At 37.3% G+C, this 20,177-nt stretch overlaps 2 protein-coding genes across 2 annotated transcripts; one reads left to right on the top strand and one right to left on the bottom strand.

Moving 5' to 3' along the window:
• Window positions 1–215: 215 nt before the first annotated feature.
• On the top strand, window positions 216–5,050 carry LOC120343919 (tyrosine-protein kinase ZAP-70-like). Its single transcript, XM_078112998.1, has 2 exons — window positions 216–336; window positions 1,643–5,050. Exon 2 carries the CDS (start codon window positions 1,722–1,724, stop codon window positions 3,567–3,569), a length of 1,848 nt encoding a protein of 615 aa, XP_077969124.1. The 5' UTR covers window positions 216–336; window positions 1,643–1,721; the 3' UTR covers window positions 3,570–5,050.
• Window positions 5,051–15,950: 10,900 nt separating this feature from the next.
• Window positions 15,951–19,542, bottom strand: LOC120343923 (large ribosomal subunit protein uL11-like). The gene is made up of 6 exons (XM_039412972.2): window positions 19,382–19,542; window positions 17,359–17,521; window positions 16,872–16,963; window positions 16,420–16,517; window positions 16,121–16,222; window positions 15,951–16,041 (listed from the first exon to the last, which is right to left on the bottom strand). The coding sequence occupies exons 1-6, from the start codon at window positions 19,416–19,418 to the stop codon at window positions 16,036–16,038; spliced, it is 498 nt and encodes a 165-aa protein (XP_039268906.1). The 5' UTR covers window positions 19,419–19,542; the 3' UTR covers window positions 15,951–16,035.
• Between the last annotated feature and the right edge of the window lie 635 nt (window positions 19,543–20,177).

Below are 20,177 nucleotides of genomic sequence, written 5' to 3'. Positions count from 1 at the left end.
TATAATATGTTCTGTTAGAATATTTTATTTTTAATTGGGGCCAATGACATATATAAGTCATTGGTGGGGCCTATAAATGGAAAATACAGACTTTTTGGGTGGAATAGTGAATGCACTAAAGTTTCGGCGTAAACCTGGCAACTGCCTTACGACTAGCTTCCCTATTTTCCGTCGCGCATTCTACTGTTCTATGCGTCGTGTTAAATCTTTAAGCATTGTAGATGTATATTTATGAGACTTTACTGGTCATGTGGGCTGGGGTAACCTTGGTGAAAGCTGGATGAATCAATGGATTGAATCTTCAAATGGAATACATGTTACTAGACCATGGAATTGGTGAATAAGTTATGTTTTATATCACTGTTTGAATTCCGCTTGAATACTGAGTATTCAACTATATATGTGTAAATAGTTTGCAGTGTAACTTACAGTGTAACATTTTTAAACATTCATTTAGTAGCATATTTTTGATTTGTTCTCTCTGTGTGTATACCGGTACTGTTTTAACAATGTTGGCCACGTCAATGTATCAATTAGGCTACAGACCTGCTCACGTGTGATTAGTGTTTTTCCTAATAATTGCTTTTATGAGTGTCCGCACACCGAATTTGCCGCCGTGGTTTTGCGTTTGTTTGTATATGAAACCACTTATCACCTTTTCCGCAATGCCCAATCTAGCAATCAGTGTGGTTTTTCGTGGCTTGGTTTTTCCCAAAGCTTTCATGGCTTCATGAGTATGACTATCGTCGCAAATTTATTACATTCCACTCCCCACATTATCTTTGCATGAGGTTGTAGGTATTGGTCATTATCAACGTAATTGTTGAAAGAGAGTACAACAGCCCGAAAGTTTATTACTATCGTGTATTTTGCTTTTTAAGTTTGGCCCAAGCTTCATTTAATTGGGCTTGTGTTTTTGTGTGCGTGCTGGTGGGCAGGCACATGAGATACTTCATGTTTTAAACTTTTTTGCAGGTTTTGCTTGCCCTCCAGAATTCTCCATTTTAAATTTAGGTTTGTTATGGAGTTTTCGAAATTAACTATCTATCTATCTATCTATCTATCTATCTGTATCAATATTACTATTATGATGAAAATGTACAGCTAATTAACTTTATCTATTAAAAAATAAACGGGGAAGATGTCTGCTGGCCCCCCTGGGGGTACTTTGGTATCGGACATGCACGTGCAGACTTGTATTGAACCAGTAAACCCAATCTTGTAAGAAACAGCTGATCCAAACTCATCTTTCAGTCTTTGGAGGCAATCTTAAGATAAAGCACTTTATTCTCTTATTTTATTCTACTTCATGCAGACCTAGAGATTTGAGTTTTATTTGCCGGTCTTATTTGTTGTAAGTTCAGAAATTGGTTATTCTTAATGCAGTAATGACTTTATAAATCTAAATCATAGTGACCCTATTTTGGATGCCGTAGTCAGGTGGGGGATATGATTGACATGTGCAAAAATCGTCATGCTTCGCCCACTAGAAGTACTTGATGTACGAAACTACACGAGTCCCCATTCAGCCATTATTCTTCTCTACCTGCCCATGGGATCCAAACTCATGCAGGGTAATTAGAGCTAGAGGCTGAGAGGTGGTGAGCTTCCTAATCAAAGATATACCAAATTTGTTTTGCAGAATCTCTGGGTCAATAGGTTTGTTTTGGTCCTTTGGTTTGGTTTGTAACTAATACAGTTTATACCATAGAGATGAAATTATGGATTCAACTGAAGAAGTTTTAGCACAGAAGCATTATTATCACAGTACTCTTCCTCGTGAGGAAACAGAAAATCTTCTCAAACACCGAGAGGATGGAACATTCTTACTTCGCAAAAGTTTGAGACGCAATGACAGTTACGTGATATCTATATCGTATAGGGGTGACTGCCTCCATTACAGTATTGACCCAATTCAGCGTGATGGTCGAACAATGTACTCTGTAAATAATGGTACACCCTTTCCTAATCCGTGGGAAGTATGTGAACATTACATGGCAATGCAAGGTGGCCTCAAAGTTCAGCTGCGAAATCCTGTATTTAAAAACCTCACTGGCGCTTCTGCATATGTACTGGAAACTGATTGGTTTCACAATGACATCACAAGAGAGGAAGACTCCCGAAGGTTATCCCAGGGATATCGTTTGAATCGCAGCGATGGGATTTTCCTTGTGCGTCGGAAGGATACAAATATGTATGTCCTCAGTGCCGTGAATTCTGGAAGAGTTCACCGTTACATTATTAACCAAATACCTGCAACTGGTCACTTTTGCATTTCTGGAAAAAAGAGAGAATTTCCTTCAATGGAAGATCTTGTCAGTTTTCATAGAGCAAATCCTCCATCTGTAACGGGCATTCAGTGCCAGCTTGCAGCTGCTTGTCCAAAGTCATTTGGTGAGAAAAAAAGAACAGGAGTTCCATCGGTACGTAATTCAATAAATCCGGCAACAGCAAATAGATTTTCTGGCTTATCCCCTCAATTAAACAACTATTTACCAGATGGTAGCTTTGATATGACATGGGATCCTGATAGATCACAACACGATACAGCAATGACTAATCCAAAGGAGGAATGGGATATAAGACGAACTAAAGCAAAAAGTTGGTTGAAAGAGTTTACATTGGCTTCCACAAACATGCCAGAAGATTGTCCTGGCTTCAATAGTATTTATCAAAATTGTGCGGGAAAAGATGGATCGGGTGTGGCCAAAGACCTCTACGTAAAGGAATCTGATATTTCAGTTTATGAAGAATTGGGAAAAGGCCATTTTGGATCAGTTTGCTTGGGTAGATGTAAAATTTCAGGAGAAGCAGTGACTTGTGCTATAAAATTTCTCAAAGGTACTGATGTTGTGACAAATAAGCAGCAGCTGCTGGAAGAAGCTGCTCTCATGCAAGATCTTGATCATCCGAACATCATGCGATTGATTGCTGTGTGTGATACTGACACAGATCTTATGATGTTACTAGAACTTGCTCCTATAGGTACTTTTAAAAAATTCTTGAAGCGTCACAATGAAACTTCCTTTCCTGAATCCAAGATTTTAAACATAGTAAATCAAGTACTACACGGTATGGCTTATTTAGCCAGCAAGAATATCGTGCATCGGGACTTGGCCTTAAGAAATGTACTCCTCGTATCAGAGAATTTTGCAAAAGTTTCGGATTTTGGAATGTCAAAGGTCTTGAAAGAGTCCGAAAATTATTATCGCTCGGCCCGACCAGGAAGCTGGCCACTTAAATGGTATTCCCCTGAGGCATTGTGTTATTATAAATTCACCACAAAATGTGATGTGTGGAGTTACGGTGTCACACTTTGGGAAGCCTTTTCTTATGGTAGTCGTCCATATCGTGGAATGAAGGGTCGGGAAATATTAGAAATGTTGGAAAGAAATGAAAGGCTTGATTGTCCCATAGCTTGTCCTCCAGATGTATATGATCTCATGCTGTACTGTTGGACGTATGAAGCTGATCAAAGACCAAGTTTTGATCAACTCGTTCCAATTATGAAGGAAATAATGAAAAATGTTGGACTACTATCCACCAGTACCTCTGGAGTATCAGCATGAATAAACATATTTTATTGCAATGATGGACTGCCATGCATTGTAATAATAAATGGATTGGTGCAATACAAAAAAAAAGTTTGAACATTACTATATTTTACGAAGGGTTATGTGCTTAACACTATCACCACACTGTTTGTGCAAATTTCCTCAGATTTAGGGGGGTATACTGTCTAATGGTGAATGTTCTACTATATATTCAAATTTTACCCCATTTCCAAGGTTATTATTACCATAAATGCCATTTCTAGCGATACATGCATAATTTTAAAATGAGCATAGGCTACATGTGATTATTCCCCACATTACGGTATTTTTTACTTTCAACAATTCTCTAATAGTAAACAGTTTATCTCAAAAAACACTGTTCCCAGTTCTCTATACCATTTGATAGGCAATGAAATATATATTTGCTTTTCTATATTATACAAGTATTTTTGTATCAAGTTTTGTTTTTGATATTCGAATTTTTCATAAAAAATCCTTAAAATCTTCAAACCGGCTTATTTGCAACAGTATTATTCTTCATATATAAGTAATTTTTTATTTTATCCTGACCAGTTCATTCTTCAATAATTTGTCATAATTTTATATGCACTAATTTTTTTATTCAATGCAACTGTTTTTCTTAATCTGTATAGTTTGCAAGTTTCAAGAAGGATATCTCACATGATATTGTGTTCTATATTCACCCTGTAGGTCTACAATGCATACATTGTAACAACACATTTCTGTATTTGAATAAAGCAAGTGAAAATACAGCGATATTTGTAAGAATGACTCATTGTATAGAAAACTATTTTTGGATTCTCCATTGATGTGCATGGTTCATTGCAAGGTCTTACTCTTCAGAAAAAATCTGGTGCATTGCTTCTTTCACAATAACACATTTGTATTTAAAATGGATCCTACAGTAATTTATCATAATGCAAAGAGTTTCATACTTTTTTTTTGTCATTGCACTGGAAAAATGAATGCTGTATAGATGCAGTTTATGTATGTAACAATATTATGTGCCATCAAGTGAAGTGTGTGTGAAGTGTGCCACCTTCGTCAGTCATAATTTTGTTCATATTGTTGCATTTTAGATTATTACTCAAACTCCAACTTTACTCAGCAGTTTCCCTCGAATGCAGTTATTTTACATGATTTATTTAGTTGTTCATTTCCTAAAATCAAATATGATTTGGATGTTACTAATATTCAATTTCTAGAAGCTCACAGGCCTGCAGCACTTTTATCCCTTACAGATTGATCCACATTTCAACTGGAATTTCTATTATCATAACACTTTTGGCTTTGACTAAGAACCAAATTTATGATGATGGAACGAACCATTACTTTGTTCGTCCTAAAATCAATAAACTCTTTGCTAGATATTGGTGCGTGTGCTATATTTTCATTTTGCCTTTTATTTAATGTCATGTGCACTTCCAATAAATGCTCTGTCCGAAAGTTGCTCATATAGAACTCGTGACGGTTGTGAATTTGATTGTCATGTGGGCTAGATCAGTGGTCGGCAACCACCGGTCCGCGGAAAGGTTACTGCCGGTCCGCAGAGAGGTGACACAAAAACGAAAAAGGCCGTAATAAAACCTCTACAATCTAACCACAAACCCATCGACTAAAAAACAGCACTCAACACAACACTAAACCAGACAAACACAACACCAGGAATCGGCAAAACTGCGAACCGTGAGCTAATTTGTTGCGGCCCTCGAACGACCCGACATTCAATACATAAACCAAATATGATTCCAAATTTATTATTGTCTCTACACGGATTTATGTGGTAACAAGTGCTGATGTACGGTGCTTGTTTAGTAATAAGTAGCGTTGGTTGTATATCGTTCGAGTTAATTTTGATTTTTTAAAAATTGGAAATGTCTGGGAAACGGAGCGACGATGGTCGAGCATTCCAAAGTGCTTGGACGGAAAAATATTTTTCTTCTTTTTTTTTTTTTTTTTCCTTGCGCATTTCAAAACCGGTTCGCTCGATATCGCAGTCGTTGAGGGTTTTAATGTTGAACTCGTTACGGAACAAGTCGTCGAAAATTCGACCCGGGATTGCGCCACAGCTCATCTGTGCGCTGGTGAAAAAGGTGTAATGTGCACGGTCGGAAGAATATATGGCCTTGAGCAGCTTTATCTAAAATGCATTACACTTAGAATAAATTTCGTACTTGCCTATCAGATCATCATTTGAAGTTTGGACGACAAGTTGCCATAAAAACACCATCTTTCACATTGATAATAAGGGAAGTTCAATTAATGTGGCGATTGTTCGAAGGCGGAAATAGAAATATTGCGGCCCGCGCTACCGGAAATGTGTATATTTGGCCCGCAAGTACATGAAGTTGGCCGCACAACACTATTGAGCAGCATGAACAACTGCCATGTCAGTATCTCGCAATAATGCTGGGTCAAATGTTATCTCTACGCCCGTATAAGAATGCCTCTCATCAGTCCGAATAAGATCTCCCCAACAAAATGATACAGGCATTGTTAATTTTCCCGAAATCTTATTAATATGAGGCCTAGTTTTCAATATTGATAACTACAAAAACTGCTAGGTGGTTCACGTGACCGCTGTTCGGATACGGCTTCCTTCACAATCAAGACAATGCATCCGAAACAAGTAACTGGCTAAATAATCCCATATCCGACATGGGCTGGTAACCGAGGGTTCGCCATATGATGAGACCGTTCTTCCTCTCCCTCCCGTATGGTTGTCAATCGTATTTCAAATGACAATCCTTTAATTGAGGTTTTTGGTTCTTGTCCTTTTTAGCATTTAGAAAATAGGCTAATTGTCCTTTATTCTTCCCAACGTCGTTTTGCCCGCTTGTTATAGTACTGTGTTTGATATTGTTCCTTATTAAAAAATCGCTTCCGTTTATGTATTTGCAAGCTTTAAATTATTCTTTTTAATTTCGCTTTGGTCCGGCTCAAATAGCCAAAGAAATACCAATTTTATTAACATTTCAAATATTTTACATTAATTTTCCGAAAATGGCAACACCAGTTGCATATTTCAGTAAATTATTTTAGTTCAATAACTGAAAATTCTACGTATAATTGGTCTCTATGACGTCCACAATCCAACAATACTGTTTTTGTCTAAGCTCCATACAACTAATGAAAAGTGAGCTTTTATTATACTTTAACTTGAAAGACACGTGTCGTGAATTTTCGGAAAATATAAAACGTAATCCACAATCGCTGAAGTCAGCAAAGAGTCGGAAGAAATATAACTTTAAGAATAACATACTTATGCAACAAAATTAGAGCTTGTTTGGGTCGATGTTGAATAAACATTAAATGAAAAACACGTGAAGATTTTTTTAATATATATTTTTAGCTTGTATATGATTTTTATTTCATATAGTTTGATATTGTTCTTTCCTGCAAGTTACAAAATAAATGATGACGGTAATCTATGTGTACTTTATTGAAACTTTTCATAGTTGGCAACCCTAACCCCGGGATAAATATGTAAATCATATCCATTGCTTTTCTTCTTCATGTGCAAAAATAGATTTACTCATTAACCACTGGACCAATTGGTTTGAGAATTTCAGTATCGTATTTTTTGCTAGAAGGATATGGATGTTCCCCGAGCATTGGTTACCTTTTTATGTCCGTAAGAATGAACAATCAGCAATAAGTCAACAATGACGTAACAATTGCAATTTGTACAGCCGCTCAGACACTTTCTTCCGCTCGAACAGATTTCTAAGCATGGCTATAAATATTGCCTCATTTTCGTGGTTTTGCGTGTTATTTGTCAGTTTTCAGCTGTGTTTCCAAAAGATAGTTGTAAATCGAATAACTTATGTCTTCCGAACACCTAGTTTTGGGTTGCGAATTGCGATACCATATTAACTTTTGCGCATGTACATTATCGAATGAACGCAGAGTTTTGCAACGAAGGAAAAAAAATCCGATCTTCGCCGCGGCACAGGGAGTAATTCTTGAAAAATGGAGTTGACAGAAAGATAGTTTACCGACATGAAGGTGTCGGATGCTGGAGTAATCTCACATGCGGTGATTAGTACAAAATCTACCAAATCTGTCTTCTAGCCCATGGCGACCTGGGCTCAACGCGACCTGGGCTCAATGTACATTAGAACTAAACGCTATTCATTACAATTTTTCTATAAAAATATTCGACTTTGTCAGCCGCTAGTTATTTGGTTCGCAAGATTTTTCAATGTATCATTAAGACAATATGACAAGTTGAGGCGTTCTAACATACTCGCTAGTCCTCGTATATACTTGCTAGTGGTCGACCCATATTGCCATTTCAGGCACCGATATATATATCGACAAACTAGGGGCCGAAATCTGATATTTATCACTTTCGATCAATAAATTAAACAGAAATATCGAAAACAAGGTGAACAGTACAGAGTGCTGCAGCATTGATAAAAAAAGGTTCACAACCAATAACTGAAGGCGCGGGAGGCAATGTTTGGGAAAATTGCGCTAAAAAGAACAAGGCAGTCAATAAAAAGTTTATAGAAGTCACTTTTGATTAAAAGAATTTCTATGGAAAACATGCAGACCTGCGCCGTGCTTGCAGCACTGACAAAATAAGTTTCACTGGCAATAATTAATAAATGAGGACACTCAGTATTCGACACCAAGAGGCAAGGTTTAAAGAAACTTAACTCTTTGAACCCTGAAAGCCGCTATAGCGGCTTTCCCGAGAAAGTCTTCTGACGCTGAAAGCCGCTTTAAGTCCCGTAAAAGGTATGCAACTTTGAAACCTCATATCTCGCGAACCATATATTATATTTAGACAAGTTTTACATCGTGTGAAAGATAATCTACAGGACTAAATATAATTTTAAAATTGAGATAAAATATTGTGATCATCTTATGAAAATTGGCAAAATTAAAAAGCATATAAAAAATTAGTACATGGGACTAAAAATAGACTTACACATCTCATCAAAACATCTCGTAAAAAATATTGCCAGTTAAAGATAAAAGACTAGATAAGATTTTATGTGACATATTACAGACCATCTGATATCTAATGGTTTAGAAGTTATGTTGATTTAAAATTAGAGATATTACAATTTTTTAACGGTCAAATCGATGCGACGGCGTGGGAGGTCAGGGTGAGAGAGTAGCGTCGTTCTGGGGATTCAGAGTTCAAAGAGTTAACCACGGCCACAAAATAAATGACGCAGTCGGTTACAATTTTATCTAAGCATAGAAATTCACTTTGAGCAAGCGAACAGTGCTCGCGCTTATAAAAAAAGAATTTAATGCCAGCTCAAATGGGAACATTTAAATAAATCTAACAACAGTCTTAGATTGCAGTGAAGCAAAGCTCGACTCATCACTGGCTCTCGAATATATTGGTCCAGTTGACTACATCCCCTGGTGGAAGCAGACTCTTCATTCACGACCGACGTTGCGTCATATATTTACGGTTGCGTCCATGATGTCAACTGCGCTGCTGCTGCTGAAACTTGGTTAATCTCTGACTTCAGATATTTCTAGTACCGGGCCAATTGCATGACTGGTCTCCTCATGTAGCTAGTCATCTGCTACTGCTACTGCAAGAACTTCAGTGAAATATTAATTGCGACTGGAAATTGCCGTTGGGGCAAACATTTTTTGTGAAAATCTACGTGGTTTAAATATGCATGGGTGCGGGTTCAAATGTACGTCAGTTCAAATGTTCGAGGGTGCAAATGCACATGGGTTCAAATGTCCGCGGGTGCAAATGTTCGTGGGTTCAAATGTACATGGGTTCAAATGTACGCGGGTGCAATTGTACATAGGTTTAAATGTCCACGGGTTCAACCTATATGCGGGTGCTAAAATCCGTGGGTGGAGATGTATGGGTTCAAAGGTGCTAAAATCCATAGGTGCAAATGTCGGTGGCTGCAAACGTATGGAGGTTCAAATGTCCTGGGTGAGTTTTCATGACTTACCACCCTGTTTCACTTGTAGTTAGTTTTGGTATGCATTTAGCATTTACCCGCTTCTACGAAACAAGCCATTTTTGAGTGTCGTTGTACTCCGAGTGATAGGCGCCCTTTAACGATATAAACAACATTGTTTTGCCAAGGTCGTTTTCCTTTTGCTATTTTTTTTATATTGACATTTATTCATAAATCTTTATCTCGTCCGTTAGCCGTGATCTCCAAAACAGACGATGACCTAGAAAGCGGAATTTCGTTGAGGAAATTACCTGAAACCTCGGCTAATATGGAACAAATATCTTATCGCTGTTTATTCTCCAAAATTCACAGACCCATTAAGTCTTAAATGAGGGCCTTACGAAAACTAGCTTCACATTGTGGTTCACAATAATATTTTTAGCGGTCAACTCCTATAAATTTGTTCTGAAATTTTCGTTCTGACAGAGCCTACTATGGAATCATGCCCAGCGTGAGATTTTGGAGCTCTATGGCCAATTCATGTTTTTATTGCTAGCATGTTTACAAAATTACTAAAAAAATTGTAATATGTAGGCATACACGACCACGCTATACTGTTGAAAATGAGTGTTGTCTCAAATCTGGTTTCGCCATTTTTTTTGAAACCAGTCAATAAATTGAATACTATTTTCTGTATATAAATTAATAACCGTACAGATTCATTGTTTCTTACAAAATATGGAATTAAGATATTGAAACTATGCCATTTTTGTAACAACATGTTCATAGCCAAATGCCAGTTTTATTGAAGTATTGTTTCATTAGAATGTCAGAATAAAATTATGCATAGAAATCGTAAGTCATGCAAATTTGTTGAATATTCGAAAGCGAAGAAATTTTAAAAGTCAAAGGATTATCGTGGCCAAAATGGTTCTTGATGTTTACGCTATTTAGAGTAGATCGAACATATTCAGCAAATAGGGTCTACCAAATACGATATTGCAATTTACAAACGACGTCATAGGTTGCGGATTACATTTATTTTAATATCCCAATAAATTTATCAGTCATGGATGCTTAGCTTACCTGTGTGTGTCAAATGAGCGATCAAGGCGATTTGAGATATAGTAGCTATGGACGTTTTACAAAATAGGAATTTATTAATTATGATATTATATACAATAGTTAAAACAACAAATCGGAATACTGACGATAAACGAATTTCACGATATCACGATCAAAGTCATAATCAAAGAGACTGCATTTGAGCTATTGAGTGGAGATAACAGCAAGTTGTACATACTTTAATCTTCGGTGGGCCGTAACTCTTACATGAGCATTTGGCGCGGTCAGTTTGTGGACTGCAATGTCTTTTCTTATAGGGCCGTAGGCCATTCAGCAAACCCCATATAGTCGGATATTCGCACCGGGACATTTCTTGTAATGCGTTGTGAAATCCTACAGCGTTTGTTGTTCTTAGGGCCGAAGGCATCATTTCAATATTCTCAACATAGTTCCACAATCGAGGGGAAACTTTTGCTTCTCTTGGACGTGAACCCACTTAGGTCCACGAATTTAGGTAGATTCGGAATATTGCAAAACTTGATTGCATTCGGGCGAATATTCGAAGGTGTCGGAAAGCAAGATGAAGACTTTGGCAGCCTCGCTAATGGGAACAAAGTCCAGAGCCGCCAAACTTTTAATTTTCAGATTGAAAGAGGGTAGACATTCAAACTTCTCTTTTAATCCGATAGAACCAACTTTTCGAATTATAGCTTGTGACAGGTTAAAATAATTTCGGCCCGTGGAAATTGTGCATGAAATGCATTGATAGCTGCTATCTCAAATCAACAATGATTTTGGTCGTCGGGTTAGCATTTGGGAAAATGATTTTTAACACTTTCAACATCTGAACGTATGTCTCTTGTCTCCTAATAGGAAATATACGCAGAGGGGATAGGATGCTCTCACTCTACAGTGAATTGTATACAACTGGAAGAATATATTGGGCCTCACATCAAATGAACCGTCGCTAAGATATGTGTCACCATCTAGATGTGCAAGTAGTGATCGATCTCCAATGGCAATTATCCGATGACGATCCTCCAGGCCTGTATGCAAAATGATATCTGAATATTTGCTCGAAATATTAAAGCTAATACTTTTTCTAGAACATTTTTTCTGACGCCCTACACTCTTTGTATACTTGCCTCCAGAGTCGAATTGCTTAGCAAGCGCATGAGTACATCTGTTGATCTGTTATTCAATACTTAAATATAAATCTTGTCTATGTATTCGATAGTGTTGATGCTGTTTGTTTTAATGGTGCACGAACGATCCCAACTTCCGTGTTAATGCTGTCGCCAGAATGACTGTGATATCCTAGTTCTTCTGAAACCCGATCATTTCGCTTACAATATTCGCGGCCTTTGTAGATCAGTAAGCCGTTTCCTCTTGAGGTCTTGAAAAATGTAAGCGCCATGTTTCCAACTTATTTTCGCAAAAGGACTTGTCATCTTCGCAGCGGCAACGTCCTAAAGAAACAGTTTGGAATTGTCAGCGAGGGAAAAAGGGCATTGATGCGAGGAAAAACTTTGTGCGGGATGGAACTAACACATCAATTAAAATCCTTGCTCGATTGGCACCCCTGCCCACTTCAAGAGTTGTTGACCGTTTAAAACACAAATCATACTCCCAATTTTGGCTCGCATTCCACCGTAGAACATTTTGTCGATTGAGTCTTATAATATTGACAATTGCAACGAAAATGACAGACGAAGTATAATATAAATATATACGACCAAAAAATAGTTTTAAAAAGCTTTCGAGTATATAATCAAGAATTCCATGGTTATAGTGATTGTTTTCGCAACGTATGTATTGGGAGAAAGAATTCTGAGTGTACCCTATATAGAATGGAAGGATAAGGGTGTATATGTAAATACAGTACGCTAATATCCGTGAATGCAAATGCCCATGGGTATAGATGTTCATGGATGCAAATGTCTGTGGGTGCAATTGTACGTGGGTGTAAAAGTACGCGGGTGCAAATGTATGCGGGTTCAAATGTATGCGGGTGTAGATGTCCAGGGTGCAAATGTACATGGGGGGGGGGGGGGGGGCAGGGGGGTGTAAATGTCCAGGGTGCAAATGTACATGGGTTCAAATGTACGCAGGTGCAAATGTTCATGGGTTGAACTGTACACGGGTACAAATCTCCAGGGTGCAAATGTACATAGGTCCAATCTATATGCGGGTGCAAATCGACATGAGTTCAAATGTACGCGGGTGCAAATGTACATGGGTTCAAATGTCCGCGGGTTCAATCTATATGCGGGTGCTAAAATCCATGGGTGGAAATGTATGGGTTCAAATGTCCCGTAGGTGCAAATGTCCATAGGTGCAATAGTATGCAGGTGCAATTGTCCTGGGTTCAAATTACGGGTGCAAATGTACGTGGGTTCAAAGATAATGGAACCATATTTCAGAATATAGGCCACTTTGTGATGAGTCTTTACAAGAAGCCTATAAGTGTATAACGTCAGAACGTGTCGGGCGGTGACCCCTTTGGCTCTTTATTTTCTTAATCTTATAACCTGTCAGGTTTCTCGAAATTAACAACTCGGAAACTTTGATCTTGATTGAAGTCTTTTGCAGTCGGTGAAATACCCAGTCTACATGCACAAAGTACGACATAGACAAATATATCTCACGAAAAACGACGAAATAGAATATGATAGAAACAATAAAGTGGTAGAAATGGTTATTGCAGCTGTAGAAATGGGTTCCTGAAGTTTACGACCAACGCACCAGGCAGGTTGACAACATATTTTATTAAATTAGCAAATACTGTATTGGGTAAAACAAACCCTATCAGTTGAGTAAACAATCTGCTTAAGGCAAATAAATTAATGATAACTAGTATTGCATTCAGTGAATCTGTCTTCCTGCTGTTTCTTAGTTTGTTATTTTCACAGTTTATTGCACTAAATTATTTTCAGCATTTAATCGACGTAGTAACATTGCTGGCTTACATTGCTGTTGCCGTGTTTTTGTTCCACTTTCTAGTTTTGTTATTTTCTTGAATTTCAAATCCCATTTACATATTAATTTTTGCATTTCACTTTTATTGCAATTTACTGTATTTATTACAAAAAATCATAAATTTTTATGTACAACTATCCAAAACATTTTCGAACAAAGTTTTGATAAGGAAAAAATAATGCATACACTAAAAACGACTCAATCTAAATATTTAGACCTGAAATTTACAAACATACTACAGAATAAACTCAATCTTTTTCATTTCATATGTCCTGACGTTTGGCAATTCTTTTGTGCCACCAGCTTACTAATATCAGGGGGAAATGATTTCACAGTACCATCTCTAATTAACGAGGTGACATGATCATCGGTTAATCTGGATCGTTGAGAATATTCGATTAATTTCAGTAATGCAAAGATATTACGTTTATCATTTCATGTATAGATCAGTAAACAAACAAATGACTGACTTTTCGGACCTGACATTTTCCGCGTTATTTCCTACCATTACGTGGCATAGGACCGAGTTATGATTGATATTGATTTTTAGTAACTAGGTAGTTGTATAATTATTATAATAATTTACAAACACATAAAAACTTTTCTGTTCGAAGTTGATCTTCAAATTTTTCATATTGACTGCTGAGCTTATTTTGATAATGTCTACTTATATTGTATTCTTTTATTGTACTATTGGAAATGTGACAAATTAAACAATGTGCTTCAGAATTTTGAGAAACGCAGAAATATTGCATCTCGCATTTTTCTTCAAACCTTTTTCGTGTACTTTGCGTTTCATTTAATTCCCGAAGTTTTTTTTTTCAAGTATTCTTTTGCTATTGCACTTTAAAAGGTTTGAAAAATGTATTACATTTAGATAAAATGATAAAAAACCATGAGTTGTCTTTTTGTTTATTTGGTCTGTTGTAATATATTCGTTTCTGACTTTTTTTTTCAATTTTTTTGTGGTGCCGGGGGGCGATGATGTTGTGTAAATTACTGCAGGGAGGCGATGGCACAAAAAAGTTTGGGAACTACTGTTCTATACTATTTTAATTGCCGATTTCCATGTCTGAATAAGATTTGGGAAGAGATGTATTGAACTTATGTGGGTTGTATATATGGCTTGGAATTTAGGCATTGTGTCATACCATATTCGTTGGCTTGGTGAGCCACATGCTTGGATAAAACTTTGCCCCAGGGGAAAGAAGTAACTAGTGACTTTTGTTGAAATGTAGGTGGGGGTTCGTGAATAAATTTACCGCACCACGGACAACCGTGATCGGCCGACTATATATATATATGTCCAGATCAACGACTAACATACCAGATACTGTTACGCTTACCGGCAGATTTGCTAATTTTTCGAAGTTCGCAGTTACTTACATTTCTAATTAACTCAAAATAGAAGAGTATCGATACCACCAATACATGGATATAAACAAAAACTTCGAGAAATTTCTTGGATTCGCTGATATATATTGTAAGCCGAACGAAGTGTGTTGTCTGGGGGAAAATTCTTTCAAAAGAATAAGTATAATCATTGCAAAAATAAAACTACGCGCCGATAAACCTGTAGAATATTTTTAACGTAAATTGAAGCGCCATCAGCACGAGTAAAGGTCATGAAAGTAATTACTACCGTGAATAAATCCTCTGTCTATGCTTTTCATGAAATAGCAAGTTTCCAGAAACTTAAGACCATATGCAAGCGCATTGTTATCATTAAGGCAATTAAATAGGATTCACTGATTTTTGAAACTGCTGAACTTTTTTTGTTTGTTATGATATCGCGAATATCTGCAATTTTGGATTTTACGTAAACAGGAATCGCGGAAAAAAATTTGGAAACCACTGCAATACACCATCGTCGGACGGAGTGAGTTCTCAAACCAAATTCTTATTTACATTGGGAGGCTCTTTGCTTCGGAGCTCACTCAGTTGCAAAAGCTGTTGGCGCTCAAGAGCTTTTTCTACCAAAGCTAAGCGTCACAAATTATATATAGAATTAAATCCACCAAAAAAATTTTTCCGTGAGTTTCTTTTCATGGCTTCTATTTCGGCGAATGAAATTAGGCAGCACTATCGTTAAGTGTGATTACCGCATGCAAATTTCGAATCGAGGTTATCTCATGTCAACCCCTACGAATTTCTCACAAAGTTCAACTTGTCAATAATTTACTCCTCTAACCTCAATGGATAGATATATCATACATTTCCCTAGAAGCCAAGGTATAGACATTAGCAAATAACAAAATGTAACGGGCCATGTCCACAGTACATTTATCATGCCGCCCATTGAAAGCAATTTCTCAGCACTAATGACATAATATAAAGTTTGCCGGAACAACTGAAAGAATAGGCGTCATGTTATATACGTTTCACGATGACTGTCATTGTGTTTCATACTGCACCCCAGCCAAACATAAGAAAATCAGACATTTGGTGTTTTTTTATTGTAATAAATTTATTACACTTCATGCCCACCTAAAGGAGATAAAGATGAACAGCCGTCCTTCACTTCATTCCTGTATAAAAAGAAATGAAATCAAATGATCTATCACGCTGTTAAATATAACCAACAATATTTAAAGAGTAATAAACTACCTCTGGAACTTCGATTTCACCATCGTTGATCTCTTCTATAACATCATGCGGTGGTTTGCCATCTACAGTGCAACCAACACTCTGAGCAGTTCCGAGGATCTCCTACAAACGTAATAAAAAAGCTAATATTTAAAAGCAGAAAACGTTAAAAAAGAAGTTTTCATAGCGCCATGGCCACTAAGTGCACATCCTCGAACTGTTTCACTCCAGTGGGTGCATGATTTATGCAAATTAGCGCATCAGTCCACTTTCATTTGCCTCAGAAAAATAAAATAATGATGAAATTTTGAAAATCCAACCTTGACAGTTCCAACTAGCTGTCTTGCCATTGATCGCTCTCTCATAGTTCGTGCAACGTCGAGAATTTCTTCGAATGTCACGTTGCCACTGTGTTTGACTATTACAAAATTGAAATTTCACAACACTTTCAATTAATAATCATCAATTCATCATGATATATTGCAATAATAAAGATGCTTTGATATCGATGTCTGCTCACCGATGGCTTGAATTCCACCAATCGCTTACACGAAAGGTGTGGATAGGATGCCAACCCCAACCATGCTAACTTACTACATAATGTTTTAGGATGGCAGGCAAATGAAACCAACAATTATATGAATTCCACATACAAAAACATTGAGCTGACACCACTTGAAGCTCAGCTTGAACATTTTGTTTTGGTCGAGGCTTCATTCAAAAAATATGTCAAATGCCGTCCATCACTAATGACAATATGTAGTAAACTCACTGTTTTTCACTTTCTTCCTGTCACGAGGAGGTTCTTTAAGTGCCTTTATGATGAGAGATGATGCAGATGGTACAACGGAAACTGTAGCTTGCCTGAAATAATCGAGAATATTCATTATGTTATAAATGGATAAACGACTCCTTGCAAGTGAAATTAATAAATGGTGTCACAGAAGCTCAGATCGAAGCCGAATGAAGGGAAAATGAATGGCTCGCAATCAAACTTATGACTTGGTAATAAAACAGTGGAGCAATTTGAATTCTTACTAAACTTTGCTGGTATTGTAGCATGGTATGATTCGTCAAATTTCAGTCTCAAAGTGTGGTACGAGTTCTGGCAAAATCAGTGAAATCTTAGCAGTCATTGCAGAATTATTTTTAAGAACAAGAACACTTTTCCATAGAGAAAATCGAAAGATTCCCTTAAAAATGCTAACGATAGCAGACAAATGTAAGGTAGTTCGGCATAAGAATCTAAGAAGCCTAACCTGTTTTGAATAGTGAGTTTAACAGTAATCCTAAGTCCCTTCCAATCTTGTGTTGCTTTAGCAATATCATCTCCCACTTTCTTGGGGCTGAGACCCAAAGGACCAATCTTTGGTGCAAGTGAAGCTGTGGCACCCACTTCACCACCTGTAGCTCTTAAGTGAACTGTAAAGTAAGGAAATTCATAAGAAGTGATTATTAAAAAGCAAAACACTGTAGACCACTAAACAATAGACCAGCGTAAAGTAACGAATATTAATGTAAATATCAGCTTTTTAGTGCCACCTGGGAAGCCAATTTTCCTCAAGGTTAGCATTACGCCGACTCAAAACTGTGACCACAAGAATGCGAGACTGATAAATAGTATAATAAATTTGTATCTCCGCTATTTTTTAAGGCAACCGAATGAAATTTGGGTCAATAAGATAATATTAAAAGAACTTAATGAAACAAAGCTTAAAAATTCTTTCCAATGAATCAAATAGCTTTTCGAATTAATTATGGTAAAAACATCTGCACATCAAAATATGGCTCGTTACGACTAGACTACTTCAGAATTTTATTCTGAAAATGATTATCGAGGACATCTACTAATTCAGAGTTGGGGTGGAAAATTTTAGTAGACAGTGATTATTTACGGCTGTCTGGGCAATAATTACAGAATTAAGATGTCTTCTTTAGACAGAGTTCATAAAAATTAGTAAGTTTCGAGTTAAAAAAGAAACAGGCACATAATTATAGATTTCATTGTGCATTTTGTTATATTACATTCCTAGCTTGAAAACTCCAGAAATCTACATGTAACACAAACACTGAATCAGCAGTGCTATGGCAAATACATTTCTCGGTAACACTACAAAGCCTGACAGTCTGAAGGAGCCAATCAATAAGAGAGATGATCTAGAGCAGTGGTCACCAAAGTGTGGGTCGCGACCCCAAGTGGGGTCGGGTCGCCTTAAATATTTCTGGGGTCGCCGAGTGCCCATCGTTGTCTTTTCTTTTATTATGTGTGTGACTTCTCGGCTTAACGCTAGATACTTCAAACAAAAGAATAAATCACAACCACGCAGACAGGTAATATCAAGAGCAATTACGATAAATCAATTATGACATCATATTCACAAATTTAGCGTGTAGTCTGCACTGTTAAGTTGAATAACGCTACATAGGCTAGCAAGTTTCGATATTTCGAATTGGAGTGACTTCTTTCATAATAAGGCTATTGCGTAACGACAGTAATTTATATTTTAAAGTAAATCGTTATTGTGTCTTAAATGTACTGTACAGTGGCCGTTGCTTTTACTGCAAAGCCTCATTTTCCAGGCTACCGTCATATTGATAATTACAATTTATTAAATGGCTGATAAACATAAAAGAAAAATATCGTATGATCAATCTTTTTGAAAGCTTGACTTTTAGTGCTATGAGTCTGCTAAAATCAAAGCACCAAAATCGATTAAACGTAAAACACGATTTGCGTTCGAGCTTAAGCAACATTAAGCCACGAATGCAAGATCTCGTTGGAAGGAAGCAGTCGCATTCTTCACACTGATTAAATATGGTTGTTGTTGGGTTCTTTTAATAAATTTCCGAATTTTATAAATATTTTTTTCGTATCTGTAGGTGAACATATATATATATATAACTTGGGATCGCGAGTGCTTATCATACGTAATAATATTGTAGATGGGGTCGTGTCTCAAAAAGTTTGAAGACCACTGATCTAGAGGTTAAAGCATCAGCCAGCTTCATTAATGTCTCAGCTTGTTACAATTAATGACTGCTTGTACAGACCTTGTTCAAAGCCAAGCGTTTCGCAAAAATCAACCCAGAGCCTGGCTCTGAACTTGTCAGCCTTTAATAGATAGTGATCTCAACACCATCTCTCAACAACAGAGAAATATAAAGTGGGACCTTGCAGTAGCTTGACGATCATAAAAAACAGTTGAACCAATTCTTATGAAAAGCATAAAAGTAGCGAAGTAGGGTTGCTACTTTATATATCTCACTATTAAAGCCACTTACCTATTGTTATAGCATTGGGATCAAATTTTGGAGGCATCTTTATAATTTTGACGCAAAATATACGCCTGATTACTTTGGATACTGGTGTGGATGGCTAAAGTTTTAACCGACCTTTCGAAGTTGCACCTTCCCAGCTAGTACCGGCATAGAAAAGGATGAATTATCGTTGTAGCGAAAATATGTCAATTTCATAGCAGCAGTTGCCAGATTTTGTGAGCAAATCAAGGTTACCGGTATAGAGGATTTGCACGGGTCACGTGACTTTGTTTACTGGACGGCAAAAAAACAAAAACGTCTATTTGGCTCCTGTCAGTTGCAAGACGGATTATACGTTTTCGTTTTGTTTGGCTGTTGAAATGGTTATTTCGTATTGTTCCGTTGGCTGTACGTCAACGACTAACATACCGCTGTACGTATAGTATAGATATGGACAACGAAATGGATCTTCAGTTATATTCCACTGTTTTCAAAAGATCCGGAACGTCGCGCAATGTGGATATCATCTAGGATTTAGGATAGGATTTACATGTTCATCCCGGGGGGGGGGGGGGGGGGGGGGGGTTGGGGGGGGTGGGAAGCCAATAAGACGGCTTATCCATATGGCGAACCACGGCCTCTCGTCCGGTTACCATTCCAAGTCGGGTATGGGATTAGTTATATTGTTTTCTTTCGGAAGCATGGACTTGGTGGTGGAGGAAGCCGTAACCGACCAGCCGTTACGTGAACCACCTAACGACGTCGAGGAGTCTAGCAATCTTCTCGCACATAACCATCCCTGCATGGGATTCGAACCTGC

Source organism: Styela clava, chromosome 5 (genome assembly GCF_964204865.1).
Source record: "Styela clava chromosome 5, kaStyClav1.hap1.2, whole genome shotgun sequence".
Taxonomy (NCBI): domain Eukaryota; kingdom Metazoa; phylum Chordata; class Ascidiacea; order Stolidobranchia; family Styelidae; genus Styela; species Styela clava.
The sequence above is the reverse complement of the archived record's forward strand: the minus strand, read 5'-3'. Positions and strand labels throughout refer to the sequence as shown.

Excerpts from the sequence above, each read along its gene's own strand:
- LOC120343919 (XM_078112998.1), top strand. The coding sequence starts at position 1,722 with ATGGATTCAACTGAAGAAGTTTTAGCACAGAAGCATTATTATCACAGT.
- LOC120343923 (XM_039412972.2), bottom strand. The coding sequence starts at position 19,418 with ATGCCTCCAAAATTTGATCCCAATGCTATAACAATAG. Across the intron at positions 17,522-19,381 it reads TCCCAATGCTATAACAATAG|TTCACTTAAGAGCTACAGGT; the intron begins GTAAGTGGCTTT and ends CTTACTTTACAG. Across the intron at positions 16,223-16,419 it reads AGCTAGTTGGAACTGTCAAG|GAGATCCTCGGAACTGCTCA; the intron begins GTTGGATTTTCA and ends TTACGTTTGTAG.